The sequence below is a fragment of the Camelina sativa genome, chromosome 16, assembly GCF_030686135.1.
Source record: "Camelina sativa cultivar CO46 ecotype springtype chromosome 16, ASM3068613v1".
NCBI classification, from domain to species: domain Eukaryota; kingdom Viridiplantae; phylum Streptophyta; class Magnoliopsida; order Brassicales; family Brassicaceae; genus Camelina; species Camelina sativa.
In genome coordinates, this window is record NC_141895.1 from 25,934,261 (window position 1) to 25,955,153 (window position 20,893).

Below are 20,893 nucleotides of genomic sequence, written 5' to 3' on the forward strand. Positions count from 1 at the left end.
TAGGGTTTAGGGTTTAGGGTTTTGGGTTTAGGGTTTAGGGTTTTGGGTTTAGGGTTTAGGGTTTATACCCTAAATATTAAATCCTAACACCACATAGACACTAAATCCATATAAGCCCAAAAACGTAAACCTTATACCCTAAATCTTAAATCCTAAACCCTAAACCATACACCTTGAACCCTAAATCCTAAACCACGAATTAAAAATATAGACACATCATCCACATACCTAAACCTAAACTTTTAACTTTAACCCCTAAATCCTACACCTTGAACCTTAGACAATACAACTTTCTCAAGTCATAGACATTGAATCTATATACCATCTAAAGTCTAAACCCTAAACTATGGTGATGTTTGAACATGCAACAAACTTGTCAATAAATTTCATCTGGATTGCTTGTCCACGTGGTCAGAGTTTGGTGGATAGGCTTAGAGATTAATAATGACCATGTTTGTTGTGTAGTATGCTTCTAGTGACACTTCTAAGTTCTAATATCTCTAATTCTAGCTTAAAAATAGTACAAAAACATTTGGCTAAAAGACATCTAAGTGGCTAAACTATAGTGATGTTTGAACATGCAACAAACTTGTCAATAAATTTCATCTGGATTGCTTGTCCACGTGGTCAGAATTTGGTGGATAGGCTTTGAGATTAATAATGACCATGTTTATTGTGTAGTATACTTCTAGTGACACTTCTAAGTTCTAATATACCTACTTCTAGCTGAAAAATAGTACAAAAACATTTAGCTAAAAGAAATTTATGTGGCTAATTTATCTTGGACAAATTTCTGCTCATGTAAAGAATGAGCAAGATATTATAAGATAAGTATCCATAACTACTAATCCACATGATTGATATTCAATGTTCTAAATAAATCAATGTTGTTAATTTTTATTTTGTTTATTAACCACTTATGAGTGTATATGTTTCTGGACCAACACAAAATATGAAGCAAGGAGCTCATGGTGTCTATGGATTTAATTGTGTGGATGTTGGATGATGATTCTTTGGTCTGTCTACATTGGTATCCACAAAAAAATATCCACATGATCACATCCATAGTCACCATTCAACTGCTATTCTTCAGCTTAATGTCTAGATATGCTTTGTAAATCCATGGAGACCTATCCACAGTTTTTCTATCCACTAAACTTTGTTTTTATTTTTTTTAAAGTGAATAGTTTTGGTTTTAGGTTCAAGGGTTTATGTTCTAGGATTTAAAATTTAGAATTAAAGGGTTTTGTACTTATTTGGTCTATGTTGTGTTATGGATAATATGCTATGGATAAAGATCTAACCAAATTTATGTATGTATATTTTGTATGAATAAACACAAGTAACTATCTATTAACAATACTGCAATTGATTATCCACTTATAATTGAACAAATGTTCAACGACTGATGGATACTGTATAATCTAAAAATTCATAAAAAATATAGCAATATGTATCTTAAAATATAGAAAATATATAATCATAACATATTTTATATAAATAAATAGAAAATTTGTTTTATGATAACAAATAAATATATTTTACTTTGTTAAAGTGTTAACAACAAAAAAGAAGAGAAAAAGAGAGAAAAGAATGAGAGAAAGAGAGGTAAGTTGTTAGTAATGGTAAAAATGTAAAAGGAAAGTGGACACATAAGCAAAAAACTTGGGAAAGTATATCATGAGTAGAAAGTCGGTTTTTGTGATACAACTCACACCCAAACCAAAGTGGATTTTAATGACATTCACCCAAACAATAACATCAATGTTTCGTTTAGATATAGTTTTGTTTTTACATTCCGTTTCGCTATCACAATTATATAATTTATATTCTATTGTAATTAAAATTAACTAATGATATGATATTCCTCTATTTTTAAGTACGAATATATATAGACGATGAAACTAAAGTATTAAAAACGTTTAAGACTTCCACAAAAGCATGATCATATATACGATGGGAAGGATTAGAGTATATTACAATATCGAAACGACGAATCTAATGAATAATTTGCCAATTAAGTCTTAGTGTACGTCCATCCCTACATACTCGACAATGAAATTAAATAACATTCAATGGTTTGCATCTCGTAGCTTCTTGGCCATCAAAAATCATAGGCTTACAGTGTAGCAAAGCTAATCATCTATCTCTTCACGTACGTAAATGAAAAAGAATGCGTTAAAGAAATTTGCAACTTACCTAATAAATGAGAACCATATAATAAACGCATGGTCCTTCTTTTTTCATATATTTTTAATGAGTATTTGTTATCATCAGATGACACTAATAAATTTCAGATCATGTAACTTATTATATAACACATCCCCACATCGATCAACATCAGATATATACTACTCCTTAAACAAAACTATTAAATGCATCATGAACAGAACATATATGGTTGATGTAGATAGAATAGAATTACAAAAGGAAACAAATATACTCGAACAAAGGTTGAACGGTAATCAAAAGAAAAATATAATTACTTTTCGAGTTTAACAAACCTTATCTTAACACTTCCCAACTACCATATACATTGATAAATCTTGTTAGATTAATTTATAGTCAATTTGCACTCATAATTTGGCAGCCTATAGTTAATTAATAGTTATGACATACTGCTGTATGAGATATTATTGTTTTCACTAACTCCACTATCCTGTTAATTCTTGCCACAACTTCTTTAATACCTCTATCTATCAAAATAACATTAAAGAGGCTACTACGCAATAAGAGGTTAAACACTTGAAAGTGTGAAAGAAATCTAGATGAAAAAAAAATGTTTTGAGAAAAAACTTTGAGAAATCAACCAAACTAGAATCTGAATGTATAATAACACTTCAAAATTTTAGTTTGAGAAATCAACCAAACTAAAACTTTCGAAACGGATTAAGATACATTTTCCTGTTTAACGCTTCCGATTAAACATCTTTCTATACAATGTTTTTCAAAAAAAAATCTCCTATATCATACATACTTTTACATTCTCATACCAATCAGTCCACTTATATACTGTCTTAGTATCCCAAGAAAAGAGAGTTCATTAATTAAACTGAGCATTAACAAACGAGTTAGATTCACAAAAACACAGTCCCTAAACTGGTAATTAAATACCAAACCAAAGGGTAAACAAAATCACCACACAAAGCTGTCATCCTCCCAACTTACTTACACAGCCTGTCATTGCCCCCACTGGTCGTTCAAACTTCAAAAAACAATATTGAAAACATACACATAATCACAAAACGACGAAAATTCCTACGTGGCACATCCTTTTATATAAATACACACAAAAACACCCTTTCACTTCTCATCTCCTTTCTAACTATTCCCTTTTATTGGCCGGTAAACGAGTCGACTCACTGAGTCAGACCAAAAAACCTATGGGCATATGCAGCTCGTACGAGTCGGCACAAGTGGCGACGGCAAAGCTGATCTTACAAGACGGGAGGATGATGGAGTTCACGAGCCCGGTCAAAGTAGGTTACGTGCTACAGAAGAATCCGATGTGTTTCATTTGTAACGCCGATGATATGGACTTCGACAACACCGTATCCGCCATTAGCGCCGACGAGGAGTTTCAGCTTGGTCAGCTTTACTTCGCTCTTCCTCTCAGCGCGCTTCATCATTCTCTTAAAGCCGAGGAGATGGCTGCATTGGCTGTTAAAGCTAGCTCTGCTCTAATGAGAAGTGGTGGTTCTTGTGGCCGAGATAAATGCAGGTGTCGTCGGAAATGTGTCTCTCCGGTGATCTTTTCGGCACGAAGAGTCGCGGCGGTGGGATCTGACGGAGAGACGAGGAATGGGAAAAGACGCGGTGGTGGTGGTGGTAGCGGGAGGAGGAAGTACGCGGCGAAGTTGAGTAAGATAGAAGAGTAGTGAAGGGTAGTTTGGTAATTTAGTTATTGTTTTAGGTTTAAGTTTGTAAATAGCATGTAGTGGTTATTATTATTGGAGGAGCATATTGTTGTAATGCACATTGCATTTAGCAACGTGGGAAAAGTGATTGTACTTTGGTTTACTATCATATCATATGATTAGAGGATTTTATATTTTTAGACTTCGAAAGAAAAGCACCATATATTTCTTTATCGACTAGAGAAAAAAAAAAAAAAAGATCCAAATTACGGATTATAAAGTTACAAATTTACTAAGTGCATTACGGGTAAAAGTTTAAGAGCATTGTGCCATTGTGGTTTAGTAGTGGTGTAGATTTGCACAGTTCAAATCCGCTGCAGAACTATTATTTTTGTTTTGTCATGTTTTATGGACCACACTTGAAAGTTGAAACGCGCACACACAAACAAATACAACGTACAAAAAAATTGTGGTTCAAGTCATTTTTCTAAAAATCTAATCATAGTTATTGAAAAACGTTTGGTGGATCTTATGGACTTATATAAAAGATTATAAAATATAAAATGATTAGTCACATTCAATTTTTGTTTCATTTTCTTAGCAATGTTTGATGTGATCAATATGCTTGTTTTGATCTAATTACACTAATTATTTCCATCCGATGTGTTTCTCTGACAATTATTGGTTCCGCTATCCCCAATCAAACTCAAATCTAATCGATTGGTCTATGATATCAAGAATAAGATGGCTTTGTTATACATATATAGAAAGATTAAGATGACTATAGTATTAATCCAAGTTAGATTACATTTTGTGGATAAGAAAGGACCATGTGTTTGATTCTCATGACTAGTATTTTGATTGGAAGGTAAACAACCAAAAAAAAAAAAATCTGTATAACACAATAAACCATGGAGTAAAACAACAAACTAATTATGAAACTTCGTAAAAAAGATTCGATCTTGTTGTCAGTTTAACATTTACAGTGACCAGTTTAGAAGTTAGCATTCACATGGTCTACAGAAGAGAATTTTTGTCACTAGTTGCATTGGTGAATTTAAAAAAGCCAAATATTCCAAAACTGTGAAAATCTAATGTCAATAAGTTAAGAATAATTAGATAAGTTTGGCTAATATGAACATTTATTGTGTGAGTTTGATAGGTAATGGACAATAGTGACACAATATGAATCACGCATAATGACTAACTGCAATGAGACATGAGACATCACATAGACTCAGTAATTTGACTTTAAGTGACGACCCTACGCATTAGGGGCGTTAGGTTTGAGAGGCATCCCCCGATTTGGTCCCATCGATACATTATGACGGAAGTCAATTCTTTGGGATTACGATGACATATGATTTTATTTTATTTTGGATTTAAATTTTGCTTACAGGCTTACAGCTATTGATTGATTGATAAGTTATCTGATTGAGCCACATCACGTACTTGATTTCTGATTCGATGTGAGATTTCTATGGCATATGTCTCTATTTGGGTAATCCGGTTTTGGTTTGGATTTAATTATGTTGTGTCTCTGTCCCACGAATTCTTTTCTACACATCCACTTTAATTCTAAGTATCCCTCTTCTTTAATTAAATGACAAAATTACCTTTCTAAGGTCTAACAATTTTTAAATAAAAATTGAACATCCTAGTTGTACCATGCATAGTGGGATTCGAACCCTGGGCACGCGCGTACGCATGGAGCTCGCAATCAGTGAGCTACTGTGTTTTTCGTTGAACATTTACTGGTTTAGTTATATTTAATCTTTAACAACCTTTATTAAAAGTAATATTGTTTTTTTACCATTGAGTGGTTTTTGAAAAATTGTTTTGATGAAAAGGGATACGAGATTTTAGTCCGTTTTGGTTTTGAGTTTGCTTATTATCTTTGTTTGATTTGTTCTATGGAAAATAAAACCAATTTCAGTTTAGTTTCACTCGGTTTGATGTAATTTTGATTTGGTTTACCGTTTGGATTTCGTTTAATTTTACTACAAATATATTCTAATTTCTAAGTACACTAAAATTGTTTCAGTTCAGTTATGCTTATTTTGCTTTCCCATTAGAATAATAATCGGTTTACATAGAAGATTTGGTACGATGTTGAACTAAAAATTTCGATTCGATTCGGTTTGGTTTTTATTTGGTTACATGTGTTTTTCTATTTTGGTTCTAGTGCATGTCAACTAGGTCAAATACACTAGCAAATGGTGGGAAGCAATAATGAATGTGGAAACAAAAGAATGGGAGTAATTATAAGTTTGGACATGACTTTAATGAGACGACGGTACGTGCGGTGCCAAACCATTATGGCCTACTTTTAAAAGCCCACTTCTTCTTTTGTCTTTATTTTTTTGTATATTAATTTATTTATACAATCATGTATCTCACTCTACTACAATATACATTATTATTATCAGGCGATATCAAAGAAAAGGCTAAATATAATTGTAACATAAACATAAAGAGAAAACACTCTTTTATATATGAGCACTTTAAAGTGTATATGAAAAAGAAAGAAACCCCCAAAACAACATGAAAAGAAAGAAAAGAAAAGAAAAAGACAAAGAGAAGTTTGACAAAAGAAAAAAACAAAAGTTTATGTTCATAAAAGCTTATCCACCAAATTTTATTGAAAGTGTGTATATATAATATCCCACGACTAAAGCTTTTGAGTTGGTTAAACAATTCATTTTTATGCTTTAGTATGAATTGTTAAGAAATGTACATTAGATTCATGGGACGTACTAAAAAATATTAACTTTATTTATATAGTTCAATAAAGTAGAATCTCTATAAATTAATATGTTTAAATTAATATTCGCTATAAATTGATAAATTTTTTCTGTTCCAAGTAGGATAGAAGTAAAAAATGACACATTTCCATAAAATAATAAAATAATATTTTTTTGGAAAATTTTACGTAAAAATATAGTCTGATCAATATCATAAATTAATAATCAAATAAACTAATATATATATATATATATATATATCTAAAAAAATATAGTAAGATATGACTCTATTGTTGTTTGGCTATTATTTAATTTGTAATCTTGTTAGAGCTCATCTCTAATCTTTTTCATTGTTGCATCGAAAAATTATGGAAAGTCTTAGATTCGATAATTGCTTCTTTAGTAACTGGTTCTAAAGGTACCGTAATATCTTCTTCAACTTCATCGTTACCATGAAGGATAGTACTAGCAATTTCTTCTAAACTCTAAACTTCTAACATTAATCATTTTTACCTAGATAATATACTAAACAATTGACATTCATCCTATTACGATAACAAAGATTATAAGTTAAAAAAAAAAATTAAAATGTGAATGATAACAAAAGTATCTTATTTTGTAATAGAAAAAATTATGAAAATGAGAAAATCTCTTCGTAAATTAATAAAATATTAATTTATCAATAACGATAAATTAAAACCTCTATAAATTAATAAAATTTCATGGTCCGGACCTTCTTAATCTATAGAGATTTTACTGTATGTGTGTTAGTGTGAATCTTAGATGACTCTTTTTAAGTTTTTTTTATATAGTTCACTTTATACTTTGATTGTAAACTTGCTAAAATATATGATGTAAACTAATATCGTTACTGTCACAAATAATAAACAAGGGAATTGATTTTGTTGTATGTACACACTGTTGTTCGGCAACAAAAGACAATACAAGAGCCAAAACATCATCCCGGATTGGTAACCAAGAAACGGCATGCAGTGTTTCCTCTAATCTCTATTTATACTTTCTACACACTCCATAATACATATTCTCCTATATACTTCACCAATAACATTACCAAGAAAGTGAGACCTGAAATCAAAATCCTTAAAAAAATATATTCATCTAACAAGTTCTCTGGATATCAAATACCGAAACACGAAACTATGAGGCGTCCATTCGATAATGCTCTTTCGAGATCTCCCTGAGTTAAGTTTCTTTATAGTTTTCTTCATTGTTTCTGGGAGACATTCTTGAATCATCTCCATCAATGCTGCTTGACTCAAACCTGAATCTTTGCTAAAAGACTCAATGATCTTTGGTAAGACTAGCTTCTGGTCTTTTTTTACACCAAACATTGCACGGATGTATTCCTCTTTTGAAGTTTCTAGCTCTTGGTATATTCCCTTAGGCGTATAAACACGAATCTGCAGCCAAAACAAAGAAGCACATTTAATATCTCTCTTTTTCTTTCAAAGAAGATATAACAGAAGTGTAACCTTCTTTCTCTACTTACCGCAGGATCTGAATGGTTGCCTGAACAAAGTGCAAAGTATAAGAGAGGCTCAGAATGGTCAAGGGAATATTCTTGATGTTCATCTCCTGTTCTGAACTTTTTCGGAATGAGTAATAACTTCAGCCACTACATATAGAAGAGTAAAAAGCTTTAGACAAAGTCACATTAACAATATTGAGTTTAGAGATACACAAGAAGTCGGCCTTACCTGGCCAGGACGAGGCATCTTGATGCGAAGAATATAACTTTGTATCGTTTCTATGCTTACCATGCGACCTCCTATTTTGTAAGCTGGCTGGAAAATGTCAAGCAGAGACAAAGAAGAGTTGTTAGTAATATTACCTTGGAGACCAAGAAGACCAAGAAAAGTGTTAGTAATATTACCTTGGAGAGCAGTAAAAACCGCTTCCCATTGTTCTGTGGAATACCATTTACTAGAAATGTCTGCAATGGTGAAAAACGCATTGTAAGTTAGAAAACTAAAGTAAAAAGAAGACAAGAGGTTAGATCAAAAGAGCAGAGAGAAAGCTGCGTACATGCATCACAAGTGCGTTATGTATGTTAATCCAGAAGGCAAGTTTCTCTTGATGAGTGAGCTTTCTTGGATCAACACTTTCCAGTTGCTTAATAAGCAAGCTGTATAAGTACGAACCAAAGACTACCATCAGCATAAACGTTGGGCAAAAGAACAAAGGAAAACTCTGAAAGCTGAGAATTTAAAGACTAACCTGAAGTTTCGATTCATCAGGTCAAGGTCACGTCCTTTCCTATGGTTTCGATGAATCTGTGACACTTCAATCATTGAGTTATAAGGTCCGCTAAACTCAAACTGATCATCGAAAGACGAGTTTTTTCTGAAGCTTGGACTCCACATATCATACTGGTCTTGAGGTGAAAACTCGCTAGTTGAAGATGGAGACGAACTAGGTGATGAGAAACCATGGTTTATCGATGGCGGATCTGCTAGCTTAGAGTATATAGCAGATACACATTTTATCATTTCCTCTGATAACTTGTTTGGAGTCATAAATATGTGATCTGATATCCTAGTTCCCATGTGTTCTGCAAGGCTTGCAGCATTTGATCCATTTTGTATGTACTGTTGCATCAAACAAGAGTAAAGTTACAGACTTTATAATCTCTTAAGGTAATTACAAGATTATATAACCATTTCAATGAGACTCTTACTTCATGTATGGACAATGGTTGGGAGTGGCAGGCGAATACTGAGTCTTCTGGTGGAGATATTCGGTTCTTGTAGGTGGAACGTTGATTAAGAGAGGATTGGCAACGTCGAACACATGAATCAATGTCTTCCTTCTCAACAAAACATTGATCTTTAAGTCTATTGTCAAAGGAGAAACACCGAGAATCAATTGTTGAGTTTTCTTGATTGAACTGCCGAGCAGCAGAACCAGGTTCCTTCACTCTATTGTCAAAGGAGAAACACTGAGAATCCATTCTTGAGTTTTCTTGGTTGAATGTTCGACCAGCAGAACCAGGTTCCTTCAGTCTATTGTCAAATGAGAAACACCGAGGTTGCGTGGCTAAGCTTTCTTGTCTGCATCTAAGGTTAGGAGACTCTAGTTCCTTCTCCACCAAGTGTGGACTCTTCAGTCTGTTGTCAAAAGAGAAACACCGAGATTCATCAGGTGTTGTTGAGAAGTCTAGACGTTTTCCTCTGAGAGTGGACTTAGGTGAAGTCGAGCTATGTTGTTTCGATGTTGGTGGAGATACAGAAGATGTTTGTTGATCAAATGCTTTACGGTACAAAGATAGAAGGTACTGTTCCAAATGTGATACTTCCAACTCTAGTACCGCGATTTCCTTGATCAATTCTGTTGGGGGCTGCAAGAAAAATATATAAACCCATTCATGAGCATGAGCTGCACAATAACATCAACATTGTGTCAGCTATTTTACATAAGAAACTGATTACTTTACCTTTGGTGTAGAGTCAGCTTTGATGTCTCGAGAAGGTGTCTTATAGCCTAATGCCTTCTCTAACGCACCGCGGACATCAAACTGATTCTGCAATCTTTTCTCAAGCTCTTGAATCTGAATGTAACCAAAGATGATCATAAAGAAATCAATTATGTGAATGTAACAAATGATCTTGGAGTAAAGGGAGCTACCATAAGTTCAATAAACAAACCTCTTGCTTCAAAGAGCTCTTGAATTTTACATCCGGGGATAGATCCTTCTTCGTTTCACCGCAACGAGGTAAGTCCTGTTGATAAAAACAAAAAAAGTTGAAAGAAACTAAGATTCAGTTGTTAGCTTTTGAAAAAAAAAAACATAAATCAAAAGGAGTTGTTGGGTTGGGATTAAACTCACGAGCTTGAGGCGTTGAGAAGCATTAAGAGAACAATCAATGCTATTCTCATCTTCAAGCTTTTTCTTTTCAGGAACAGTACAGCTACAATAAGTAAAATCAAGATTCCAAGAATCAAAACCCAGAATATATAAAAACAAAGATTCTAAACAGGATTAGTCATAAACAGAACCACATTCTATGACAAGTACATAAAAGCTTCAACCTTTTAGTCCTAAAACCTACAAAAGACTCAAACTTTGACCCATCCAGCAACGAAATAACTTAGCATCTGACTAAACTTAAACAACCCATGTTGTCAAATTTGAGAAATCGCTCAGTACCAAGTAACATTGAAGCTAAAAAAAACAGAGCTATAGAAGAAGAAAGTCTTGAAATTGACAAACCTCTTAGAACGCTTATGTCTCTGTCTCTGCATTTTCTTGTGTCTCACTAGGAATCTTCTGTAACAAAGCTCAACTTTGTGACTGATCTCAAAGAGAGGAACAAGTAGAATGGGTTTTGACTTAAGAGAGACAGAGGAAGAAACAGAGATTTGATATTGATCTTCTTAGATTGATGAATGAATCATAAAGAAGAGAAACTAAACTCCAAGAACAGAACACACATCACTTGTCTTCTTCCACCATTGGAAACAAAAGAGAAACAAATCTGAGTTTATGAAAGCGATTATTTTTTGTTTCTGCTTATAAGTTATAAGAAAGAACATATATACGGATACGACCAAAGAGAAGTAGCAAAGATTTGATGTTTTTTTTTTTTTTTTTTTTCTCTATCTCACGCGCGTATACAGAAGAGCAAAAAGAGTGTGGGTATAACTTTTTTGACCCTAGAGGGAAGAATCTCACATCATCACCTCTCTTAGGCCTTAGCCTTTCTTTATCAATCTTTAAGCTTTTTGTTTTTAGGGACTTTCTCTTTCGCATTAAAAGCACAGCATTTTACGTGGGATATCGATTCACGTAAAATTATTTTAAATAATGTAAAAACTTTTTCACGAATTAATAAATATATATTGTAATTTTGGGTGAATATTTCTTATTTGTAGAAAATAATATTGTAGTCGAATATGCAATAGGTAATTATTTTAAATACATAACGTATTTTATAATATAATTATTGATACAAGAACAATACAATACTATATGGTAAAAAATAGAAGATAATCAACAGTTTCATGGAAATTATATAAACATCATGTATATATATATATATATATATAATATATATTCTATTTCCACAACAGAAAAATAATGTAAAAACATATTATAAAGAGAAACAAAAGTACTACATTAGTTTTATTTCCACAGGGTTTGTGTGTGGTATCGATTAGTAAGCTACATACAGTAATGATATACTTATATACAACCGGAAATCTAATAAAAAAAAACTTTTTTTTGGTAACAATGTGCAGTAGAAATCTAATAATTTTAGGACACACACTTTCCAATACGACTTAGTACACATTAAGGATTAAACCCCCGATATTTCTCTCTATAAACTTACTTAGTAAACTTTAAGAAAAACTTTTTCAACTTATTTACCCACAATATTAAATAAGTACTCATGATATTGTAACACATGGAATTGTACAGCATTTGTTACAGCTTTGACTACCCTTAGAGACTGACAAGTAAATAACCGTCCGTTACAAAAAGAAAGTTCTTTTAATCTCAAGTGTCCAAGAAACAAAGAGTTTTTTAATAATTGATTATATATACTAAAAGTAAAGAAGTCAAAAAAATGAAATGGTACAAAGACAAGCCAAAGGGTAAAACAATATTCCGTTACTATTTTTGCGGTTAAACGAGAAAACAAAAACGAAAACAAAAAGAGACAAAACTATATATTATATTATATATTTCTACACTTTTGTCAATATTTGAACGACTTCCCAATTATCAGATTATAATATGTATTGAACCTATCAAAGAAAAGTTACTCAAAAAAGTGAACACAACTATTGTATTGTATGGGCTTGTTGGAACGTAAGTGGGAGTTGTTGAACCATCGCCTTGCTCATTGTCCCGTTCTGTTCTCTTCTCCTAGCCCTCATAGGATTATATATTAGGATCCTACGTTTGTTTTTTGTTTTGTTTCTTTTCTTGTTACATTCTCTTAACTCTTGTACTCATTCCTAATGCTTGATTACTCAATATTATACTTAGGTTTATTTTATTTAATCTTACATATAAATTTCTGTTTTGTAAACATAAAAAATTAATGTTTTGTTTTTTTACTCCAATATGGTCTATCTAGAGTATCATTTATTAGACTATAGATAGTTTATTTGAATTCATCATACATATGTTTCGTTGGATATATATAGAAACATGCATTCAATCAACTAATCATATTTCAACAGATAATTATATGATAATATAACTTGGCCGAAACATAACTTATATATGGCTACTGCAAGTAGTCAACTGGATATGAGCTTGGTACCAAGTATGAGTCCAATACATAACGAAAACAAATGATTCGGATTTCTTAGAAATTTATGAGATAAGGATTAGATAAGTTTGCATCTCACTCACTGAAGTTGTTTGGTGCATTAGGCCAACTAATTAAGATGAGATCGATTGCTAAACCACTAATCAGTACATCAGTAGACATATTTAGACATTTTATATTATTATTTTTGTCAAACTATCCAAACAACCACAATTCTACTTATGTCAACCTGATTTGACATTTTAATCACTTCATTGGTCTCAATTTAATTACTTTTGCATATACACAAGGATACAAAAATAATTGAAAATTTCATAGACAATTATACATTTGGTTTGACTTTTTTGCTCACTATTTTGTAACCATTAGATACTTTATTGTCCTCAACTATTGTACTATATAAATTTCTGAAGACACGAGATCACAGTAATGTGGATTAAGTGGACCGAGGCAGATAAAGATACTGTACTTACCAATATAATTATAGAACTTTCACTATTTCTAATGTAATTATCAAAATAATTTTAAAACTTTCACTATTTTATTAATGTTTTGAGTGATCGATTTTTTTTTTCAAAGTCAAAAAATTAGTCCATACCATTTTTAAAAAATTTCCAAGCTTTAATTTATGTAAACCGCACTTTTCCTAATTGGACCTTTCTAAAAATTTCATCATATATAACTTCAAATTATAATGAAAATATACAGTCATATAAAAACTATTTTGCTAATGGATAAATTTTCCCTCCAAATTTTTTTTTCTCCAAGACATAAAGGGAATTAAGAGACATAGGATGCTTGCTGTAAAGGGGAACTTGGAATGTTACTTTTCTTTTCTTCTTCATCTTTCATTTCACTTTCACTATTTTTTAATAATTAATCTCTCAAATAATGAGATACCCGAATTGTCTTCCAGTACCAAGAAGACTATCGTTTGTCAAAGAATCCCAGATGAAATATATTGTTTAAAAATAACCAAAAGTGACATCTCAAAGCATAGGGTTTTATTATTATCCATTTTATCATTAGTGTTGTGTTATTGTTAATATAACAAAATAGACAGCCGTTGGTACTCTTTTTGTCTTGATTTTCACCTGCTCTTGAAAATGATACAATCCATAATTTTAAAACATTTACACGAAACCAAAAGCAAAAATTTGATCATATTTATATATATACACTAGTAACCTTATAATAGTATCTAATTAAACTCAATTTTCTAGGTATATTATTATTAGCTCATTAAGCTTATTCTTTTTTCCTCTTTTTTTTTTTTTTTTTTTTTTTTTGTCAATGGCTCATTAAGCTTATTCAATATTCATCATTGTAATATATCATAGTACTAGATATCACATAATAAGTGTCAGGAAATTTAATCATTTATCTGATCAGGTGAAAATCATCAATAATGGTTTGAAATCGAATTCCATTAACCAGTAGAATTAGCACTGTAGATTATATACCATTAAGAAATTAAAATCCAAGTTCCTAAAGAATAATTTAGTTTATATGTAGAGAGTATATAATCATTTTTAGATGAATTTTAAAACCAAGTGGTTTAACATTTTTTTTATACTAACTCGAGAGCTTAGATACACTTCCAGTTATATACCAATAGTGTTTTAATTCACTTAACAAACACTATTTTAGAGAGAAAGATCCAAAACTTTCTTACATTGAGATTGAGGAAAAGGCCAAAAAGCTTGTCGATTATATATATATATATATAACTAATTGGACGTTAGTGGATTCAGAAGTGATCGTGAGATTGACCAGTTTAAATTTTGATTGTTATAATATATTAGTAAATGTAAATAATTTGTGATAATCTATGCACGTTGAGCTCGGTAACAGTGTTACAACTTCTTATTTGCACGGTGTCGGGGACACAAATTACGGTAAAAATTCAAGTTTCACCACTAAACACTGTTCTTTCTTTTAAATTAAAATTTGATTCAGATAAGATGTATAAATAAAGAAATTTAAATTTATTTTTGTATGGAGTTTATGAAATGTGAGATCGGTGACTTTAGACTTGGTGGTGGCATGTGGAGAGCAAAGTGATGAAGAGATTTGCCAGCTGAGAGAGACAAACATGCTTTAATGAATCTTATTTAAGATGCATTTGAGCTATGAGATTATTTATAACAAAGTGGTTCAAAAGATAAATACTTATTTATTACAAATTACCTCAAAGAAATTAATGATGCACATGAACTAGTAGTACTTATATTGGATTCCGGTTTTTTTTTTTAAATTTCATCGTGCCGTAAAAAATCAGTTTCTTCTAACGAGATTAGTAAAGTATACTGTATTTAATTATTCAAAAAATTATTAGGTTGATGAGATGGGGGTTTATAAAATAGAAAACAAAAAAAGTTATGGGGCAGTATGGGATAAAATAAATAAAAAGGGGGTTGAAATTAGAATCATACAAAGAATACAGGAAAAAGCTGAAGTTTACAAAGGCATTTGGACAAGAGAGTCAATGCCAATCATAACTATCAAATACACTTTAAAGTTCACTTTTTGCTCACATGTTTGTAGTAACACAACACGCGCTATCACCACCACCATTTCGTTATATCCACAAAGTGATTATAATTTTTGCATTTTTTTTGCTACAAAACCAAGGAATTTAATATATGTATTTCATTTCTAGCGTGACCCATAATGCAATAATGAAGTTTGCAATTATTAATTTTGTTCTTTCATGCATCCCATGTATAGTAGTAGTGACATAATCTTATGATCTCATATGCTACGAAACTAGACTAGTAGGGTATATACTAACTAATGAGCAGTGATGATGTTTGTTTGAAATTTAAACTAATCTTGAAGGTTATGGCCTTATGGGCATTTAGCGTATACAACGATTAACCATGATTGAAATCGTAATGTGTATATTTAAGAAATTATAAATTTAACAAATAGATTTTGCGTTTTGGTAACTTTTAATCAATCAGTAAAAAAATGACATTTCTTGGAATAAAAATCAAATTAATTAATCAAGTTAATTTGTTTTTAATGTTTTTCATGATGCGTTAGTAACAGTACGTCCAACGTTTTACAAGTTTGTTTAGGAAATGATTCATCTTTTTAGTTTTCGATCTATAAGTCTACTAAATTTTAGTTCCACACTCACTATATACAATCATATAATCGTAATAAAACTTATATTCTACAAATGTATGTATTTATAAAAAATTCATAGCCTATATTCTCTGAAGTCAAAATGAAAATTAAGTCAATAATTCAGAGGCAACTTCCTCCTCGCTGTCGAATATATATATGTACATATCAATTTTCAATGATTGGTATTTTTAAAGAGACGATGATTTAATATAATGTTATAAATTACGTAGGTATTTTAAAACAAGAAGAAAAATCATATCTCAGTGAAACGAAATCATAAAATGCTAAAACAAATGTTTGCAAGTAACCTGGGTTGTTCCACGATTCTTATCCACTCTTACGCAAATACAATTTAGAATCATGAGAATAAAGTGACATGGGTGGTGACCTAATGTGCTGGGTCCATGAAATTGTTTTATACGATATGTGTAACTAGTTTGGTAAACTATCCAACAAGATTTGCCATTTTTTTTGTTTTTTTGCCTATTTTGGAAAAAAGATTGTGAGTTACCTGAAATATGGTAAAATGCATGTCCACACATGCCAACTATGATAAAAGATACTCAACTACATCAACTATATGTATTGCATGGTCACATATATGAAGTATATGTTGTTATGTGGTCAACATCATACACATAGAATCTCGGTTTATCGGATCATTTACGCTGATGTTGACTTACCGTTGACTCGTCGGAACCGAAAAAAAGACCCGATCGGATTTGTTTACCCGAACCCGAGACCTGACCCAGTTCAGATATTTGTTGGGTTCAGTTAATGGGCCGAAATTAAATTAAAATTTTGGCCCATTAATTAACTAAACCCTAAAATCGATTCATCAAAACATCATTGATTCCATCGTTCTCTCTCACAGATGAAACACGGTTTCTCAAAAACAAAAAGATTCGAGTCAATCGTTGTGAAGGGTCGAGTCGACTATTAGGGTTCTTAGTGTTCATCGTTTCGAAGATGGAATTAAGCTCAGGATCGTCCAGTAACAACATATTTAGGGGGCGCAAAGTCTGTGATTGTTATCGACAAAGATTTTCAAGTCTAAAACGGCAGGAAATCCACATCGAAAGTTTTATGGGTGTGAGTTGTACAAGGTATGTTTTTTGATTGTTATTAAGAATATTTAGGTGGTGAGATTTGTTGATTAAGAAGTCTCAATTGAAGTTTCCAATTGCCAATTGATGTGTCTGTAAGATGGTGGGAACGCTCATTGCAAATACTTTAGGTGGGTTGATGAAGAAGAGGTGAAAGGCTGGCCGAGACAAGCGTTGGTAGAAGCTGAAGCTGAAATTAACGAGAAGATTAAGATGATCAGTCAACTAAAATCGACAATTAATGAGCCTCGTGATGATTTGGAGAAGCAACAATTGGAGATATCATCAAAGAATGTTGAGATGGAAAGAATTGTGTATCGTCAACGCATTGTCATCAATGGATTGACAGGATTGCTTGTATGTGCTGTTGGAGCCATTGTTTTTGGTTGAGCTTTGTTGTTGTTTAAATAAGTTTTGGTTAGTGGCTGTGTAATGAATTTGGTTATTGTCTTTGTAATGCCTTCGGTTAGTGGCCTTGTAATGACTTTGTTGTTCTTTGTATGATTTTGGTTAGGGAATTTGTCTTATAAGAATGATTATGATATCTGGCCAAACATGAACCTGACGTGTCAATAATGTAGGGGTATCCAAAAAAACAATCAGACCAACCTAACATGTCAACAATGTATCCAAAAAACCAACCTGACATGTGCCAAAATGACCAACCTAACATGCCAATAATGTATCCAAAAAACCAACCTAACATGTCAATAAAACATCAGATATGTCACCAAAATAGCCGACTATAGTATTTAGCCATCCAAAAAACCTTTTACAAATCATTCCCTCATCCAAATAGCATCCTCTCGACCCAGCTTCTCTGTGGTGCGGATGAAGAGACATCTTGCACTCCAGGTTCTTCAGCTCGATGTCCAGCTTCAGGTTCAGGTGCTTCCATTGCGGCAAATGCTGCTTCCATTTCAGATTGATCTTGAGCTTCAATTGACCTAGTTCCACATTTATTCTTCTTCTCTTTGCCCTGCTCTCAGAAGACTATGGAAAGATATATCAGAAAACTACTATTAAAAACATAACCAAAAAGGAATAGAAAGATATGGTTGAGACATACTTCATGTGGACACCGTCTTGAATTATGACCCGGTTCACCACAGAGACCACAGTGCACAACTCTTCCTTCCCGACCAACTTTCTTGTCAGATTTCTTTTTGCGTGGTGATTCATTAAGACCTTTGATCCTTGCCTTGCCCTTAGGTCTCCCTGCAGGACGCTTGTAAGGCGGTGCAGCAATCCGTGGTCTTCCAGAGTCCTTCCAGAACTTAGGACCATTGACATGCCTCAATCCCCTCCTATATGTCCCTTGCCATTTCTCAGTCAAGTAATAGTTTGACATATAGTCTTCCACCTCGAAATTCATTTCTCTGATCGCACATACAGCATGACGACATGGGATACCAGTCAAATCCCACTTCCTGCATGCACAAGTACGCGCACTCAGATTCACAAAGTATCCGGTGCCGAACTCAACAATCTCAAACTCGCCTCCTGTGCTTGTAATCATGGCACAATATTGAGCTTCATCACATGACTTCTCCAGCTCTTTTCTTGCCTTTTTTGTGTACTTTGCAGTTTCTTTTCCAGAAATAGTGGACCTGATGGCAACCCTTTGCATAACATCCCTCCTTATCAACTCTAGCATCTGGACAAATGGCTTCCGCCTTGCAATTTTCAATGTTCTGTTATATGACTCGGTATGATTGTTGTGAGTATCCGCACAACAACAACCAACCCGAAAGAATGCTCTGCACCATGTACTTGGATCCTTCTTAAGTAGAGTTTGGCAAGATTGAGGATCAAACTCTTTGAAAATCGCCAAATTCTCCTTGTAATCAGCTTCATTGTACGAGCTTGCAACTCTCCAGAACAGTGGCTTCAACATATCTGCCTTATTTGTTTTCTTCAAGTTGGAGTAGATGTGTCTAGCACAAGCTCGATGCTCTGCCATTGGTAATTCAGTAGCAACTCCATGAATTAATCCTTTGTGCATATCTGATATGAGAGTGATGTTCTCACCCAGCCCCAACTCCAAATCTGCTTTAAGCTTCTTCACAAACCATTCCCAATTGGGATTGTTCTCACAGTCGACCACGGCCCATGCTATTGGGAAAATCTGGTTGTTAGGATCCCTTCCAACAGCAGTAAGCATCATCCCATTCGAAGAGTTCTTCAAGAAGGTACCATCCAAACCTATGACTGGTCTGCAATTCTGCTTCCAAGCAGTCCTCAACGGCTCAAAGCATATGTAAATTTGGTGGAATGCCTCACGACCATCAGCTCTTACTACTGTGTTGACCTCCACTGTAGTTTGAGGGTTAGACCTAAAATAAATTAAAAAATTATTAAGACAATCAAAAAATTATAAGACAAACAACAAAATCACATTAACTTACGTTACTAGATGAAGTTCATAGTCTCTTAATCTTGCGAATTGATCATCACATTCGGCTTGCAGCTTATCAAATACACGTCTTCTTGCAACTTTCGCCTGGTTTGGTGAGATAATGATGTTATACCTCCTCTTCATCTCATCTTTAATTTCTGGACCACTCATCTCTGGATCCCTTCTAATATCTTCAAGGAATAAATCAGCAATGACAGGAGTCTTTATAATTTCACATCGTCCTGTTGGATGGCATTGATGGTCGTCGTCGTAGGTCTTCACCATCCATTTTCCAATAGGGACCTCCACAACACAATAAATTTTCCACCCACAGCCTTTTGCTTTACACTTTGCACCAAGCCTTTCCTTCTCCCACCTATCATACACAACATTCCGCCTGGTCTTCAATACATACTTGATCACATTCTTCTTAAAGTCACTACCACTGTTAAACACTTGCTTCAAACTAAACACACCATCAAGTAAACCACTTCTAACCATCCTCTCTATTTGTGCTTCCTCATCCCCAGATTCATCATCTGTTGCAGGATACATATCATCTTCATCCGGTATCTGCTCGTCGTAGTTTTGGTTGTTGAAAATTTGTATATCCTCCTCAACAACATCAGCCTCTTCGTCAACAATGTCAGCCTCTATATTTGACTATGATGATTCAGATAAACATGCCTCTGAATTCTGACCTTCATCATTATCTTCATCTTCACACGCGACATCCTTGAGAAGTAGTTGTGTTTCTTCTGTGACCTTTTCTCCTGCAATATCCATGTATTTATTTCCAACTGCTCTTGTATCTACACCTCCAACACATTCTCCTATTTCCTTTTCAAAATATATATCTACTTCTCCCATCCATCGTCCTTTTGCAACCAATTTCTTCTTATTGGCATCCACATTCTCCCACAGAGGCTTCCTATCAGATAAATCCTCAAATGGTAGCTTGTACCACATCTTCCCAATGTGTTTAATTCGCTTCTCAAGCATACTTATCAATACATCTTCAAAGATTGTGACAGAATCAACCTCCAAATTACAAACAACTCCATCAACGTAGTCTAACACTCCATCCACCATCTTGAATTCGCCAGAATGGTGGCATTTCACCTTCACATATATTCTCGCACTGCAAAAAAAAAAAAAAAAAAAATTGGTCAATCGATGACTATTCTTTAGAACTCTATGGGACAATATAAGTCAAAGAAGACGGCAACAACTGCAAAATCCCGACACAAACACGACATGTCTAATTTTTAATTGACAATACCACGAGAAAAGGAATCAAACAAAATGTTTCTTCTTTCGAGTAATAGGAAAACCCAAAACAATCCCCAAC

The 20,893-nt window shown here is 33.2% G+C and overlaps 2 protein-coding genes and 1 pseudogene across 2 annotated transcripts; 1 reads left to right on the forward strand and 2 right to left on the reverse strand.

Annotated features, from left to right (window-relative positions):
- Positions 1–3,027: 3,027 nt before the first annotated feature.
- LOC104752003 (uncharacterized) lies at positions 3,028–4,053 on the forward strand. The gene has a single exon (XM_010474063.3). The coding sequence runs from the start codon at positions 3,384–3,386 to the stop codon at positions 3,876–3,878; it is 495 nt and encodes a 164-aa protein (XP_010472365.1). The 5' UTR covers positions 3,028–3,383; the 3' UTR covers positions 3,879–4,053.
- A 3,429-nt stretch (positions 4,054–7,482) lies between these two features.
- LOC104752004 (uncharacterized) lies at positions 7,483–11,341 on the reverse strand. Its single transcript, XM_010474064.3, has 11 exons — positions 10,833–11,341; positions 10,449–10,530; positions 10,267–10,341; positions 10,056–10,169; positions 9,300–9,959; positions 8,840–9,210; positions 8,648–8,747; positions 8,496–8,555; positions 8,320–8,406; positions 8,112–8,237; positions 7,483–8,022 (listed from the first exon to the last, which is right to left on the reverse strand). Exons 1-11 carry the CDS (start codon positions 10,862–10,864, stop codon positions 7,717–7,719), a joined length of 2,013 nt encoding a protein of 670 aa, XP_010472366.1. The 5' UTR covers positions 10,865–11,341; the 3' UTR covers positions 7,483–7,716.
- Positions 11,342–17,931: 6,590 nt separating this feature from the next.
- On the reverse strand, positions 17,932–20,539 carry LOC147925967 (uncharacterized; annotated as a pseudogene).
- Positions 20,540–20,893: the final 354 nt, after the last annotated feature.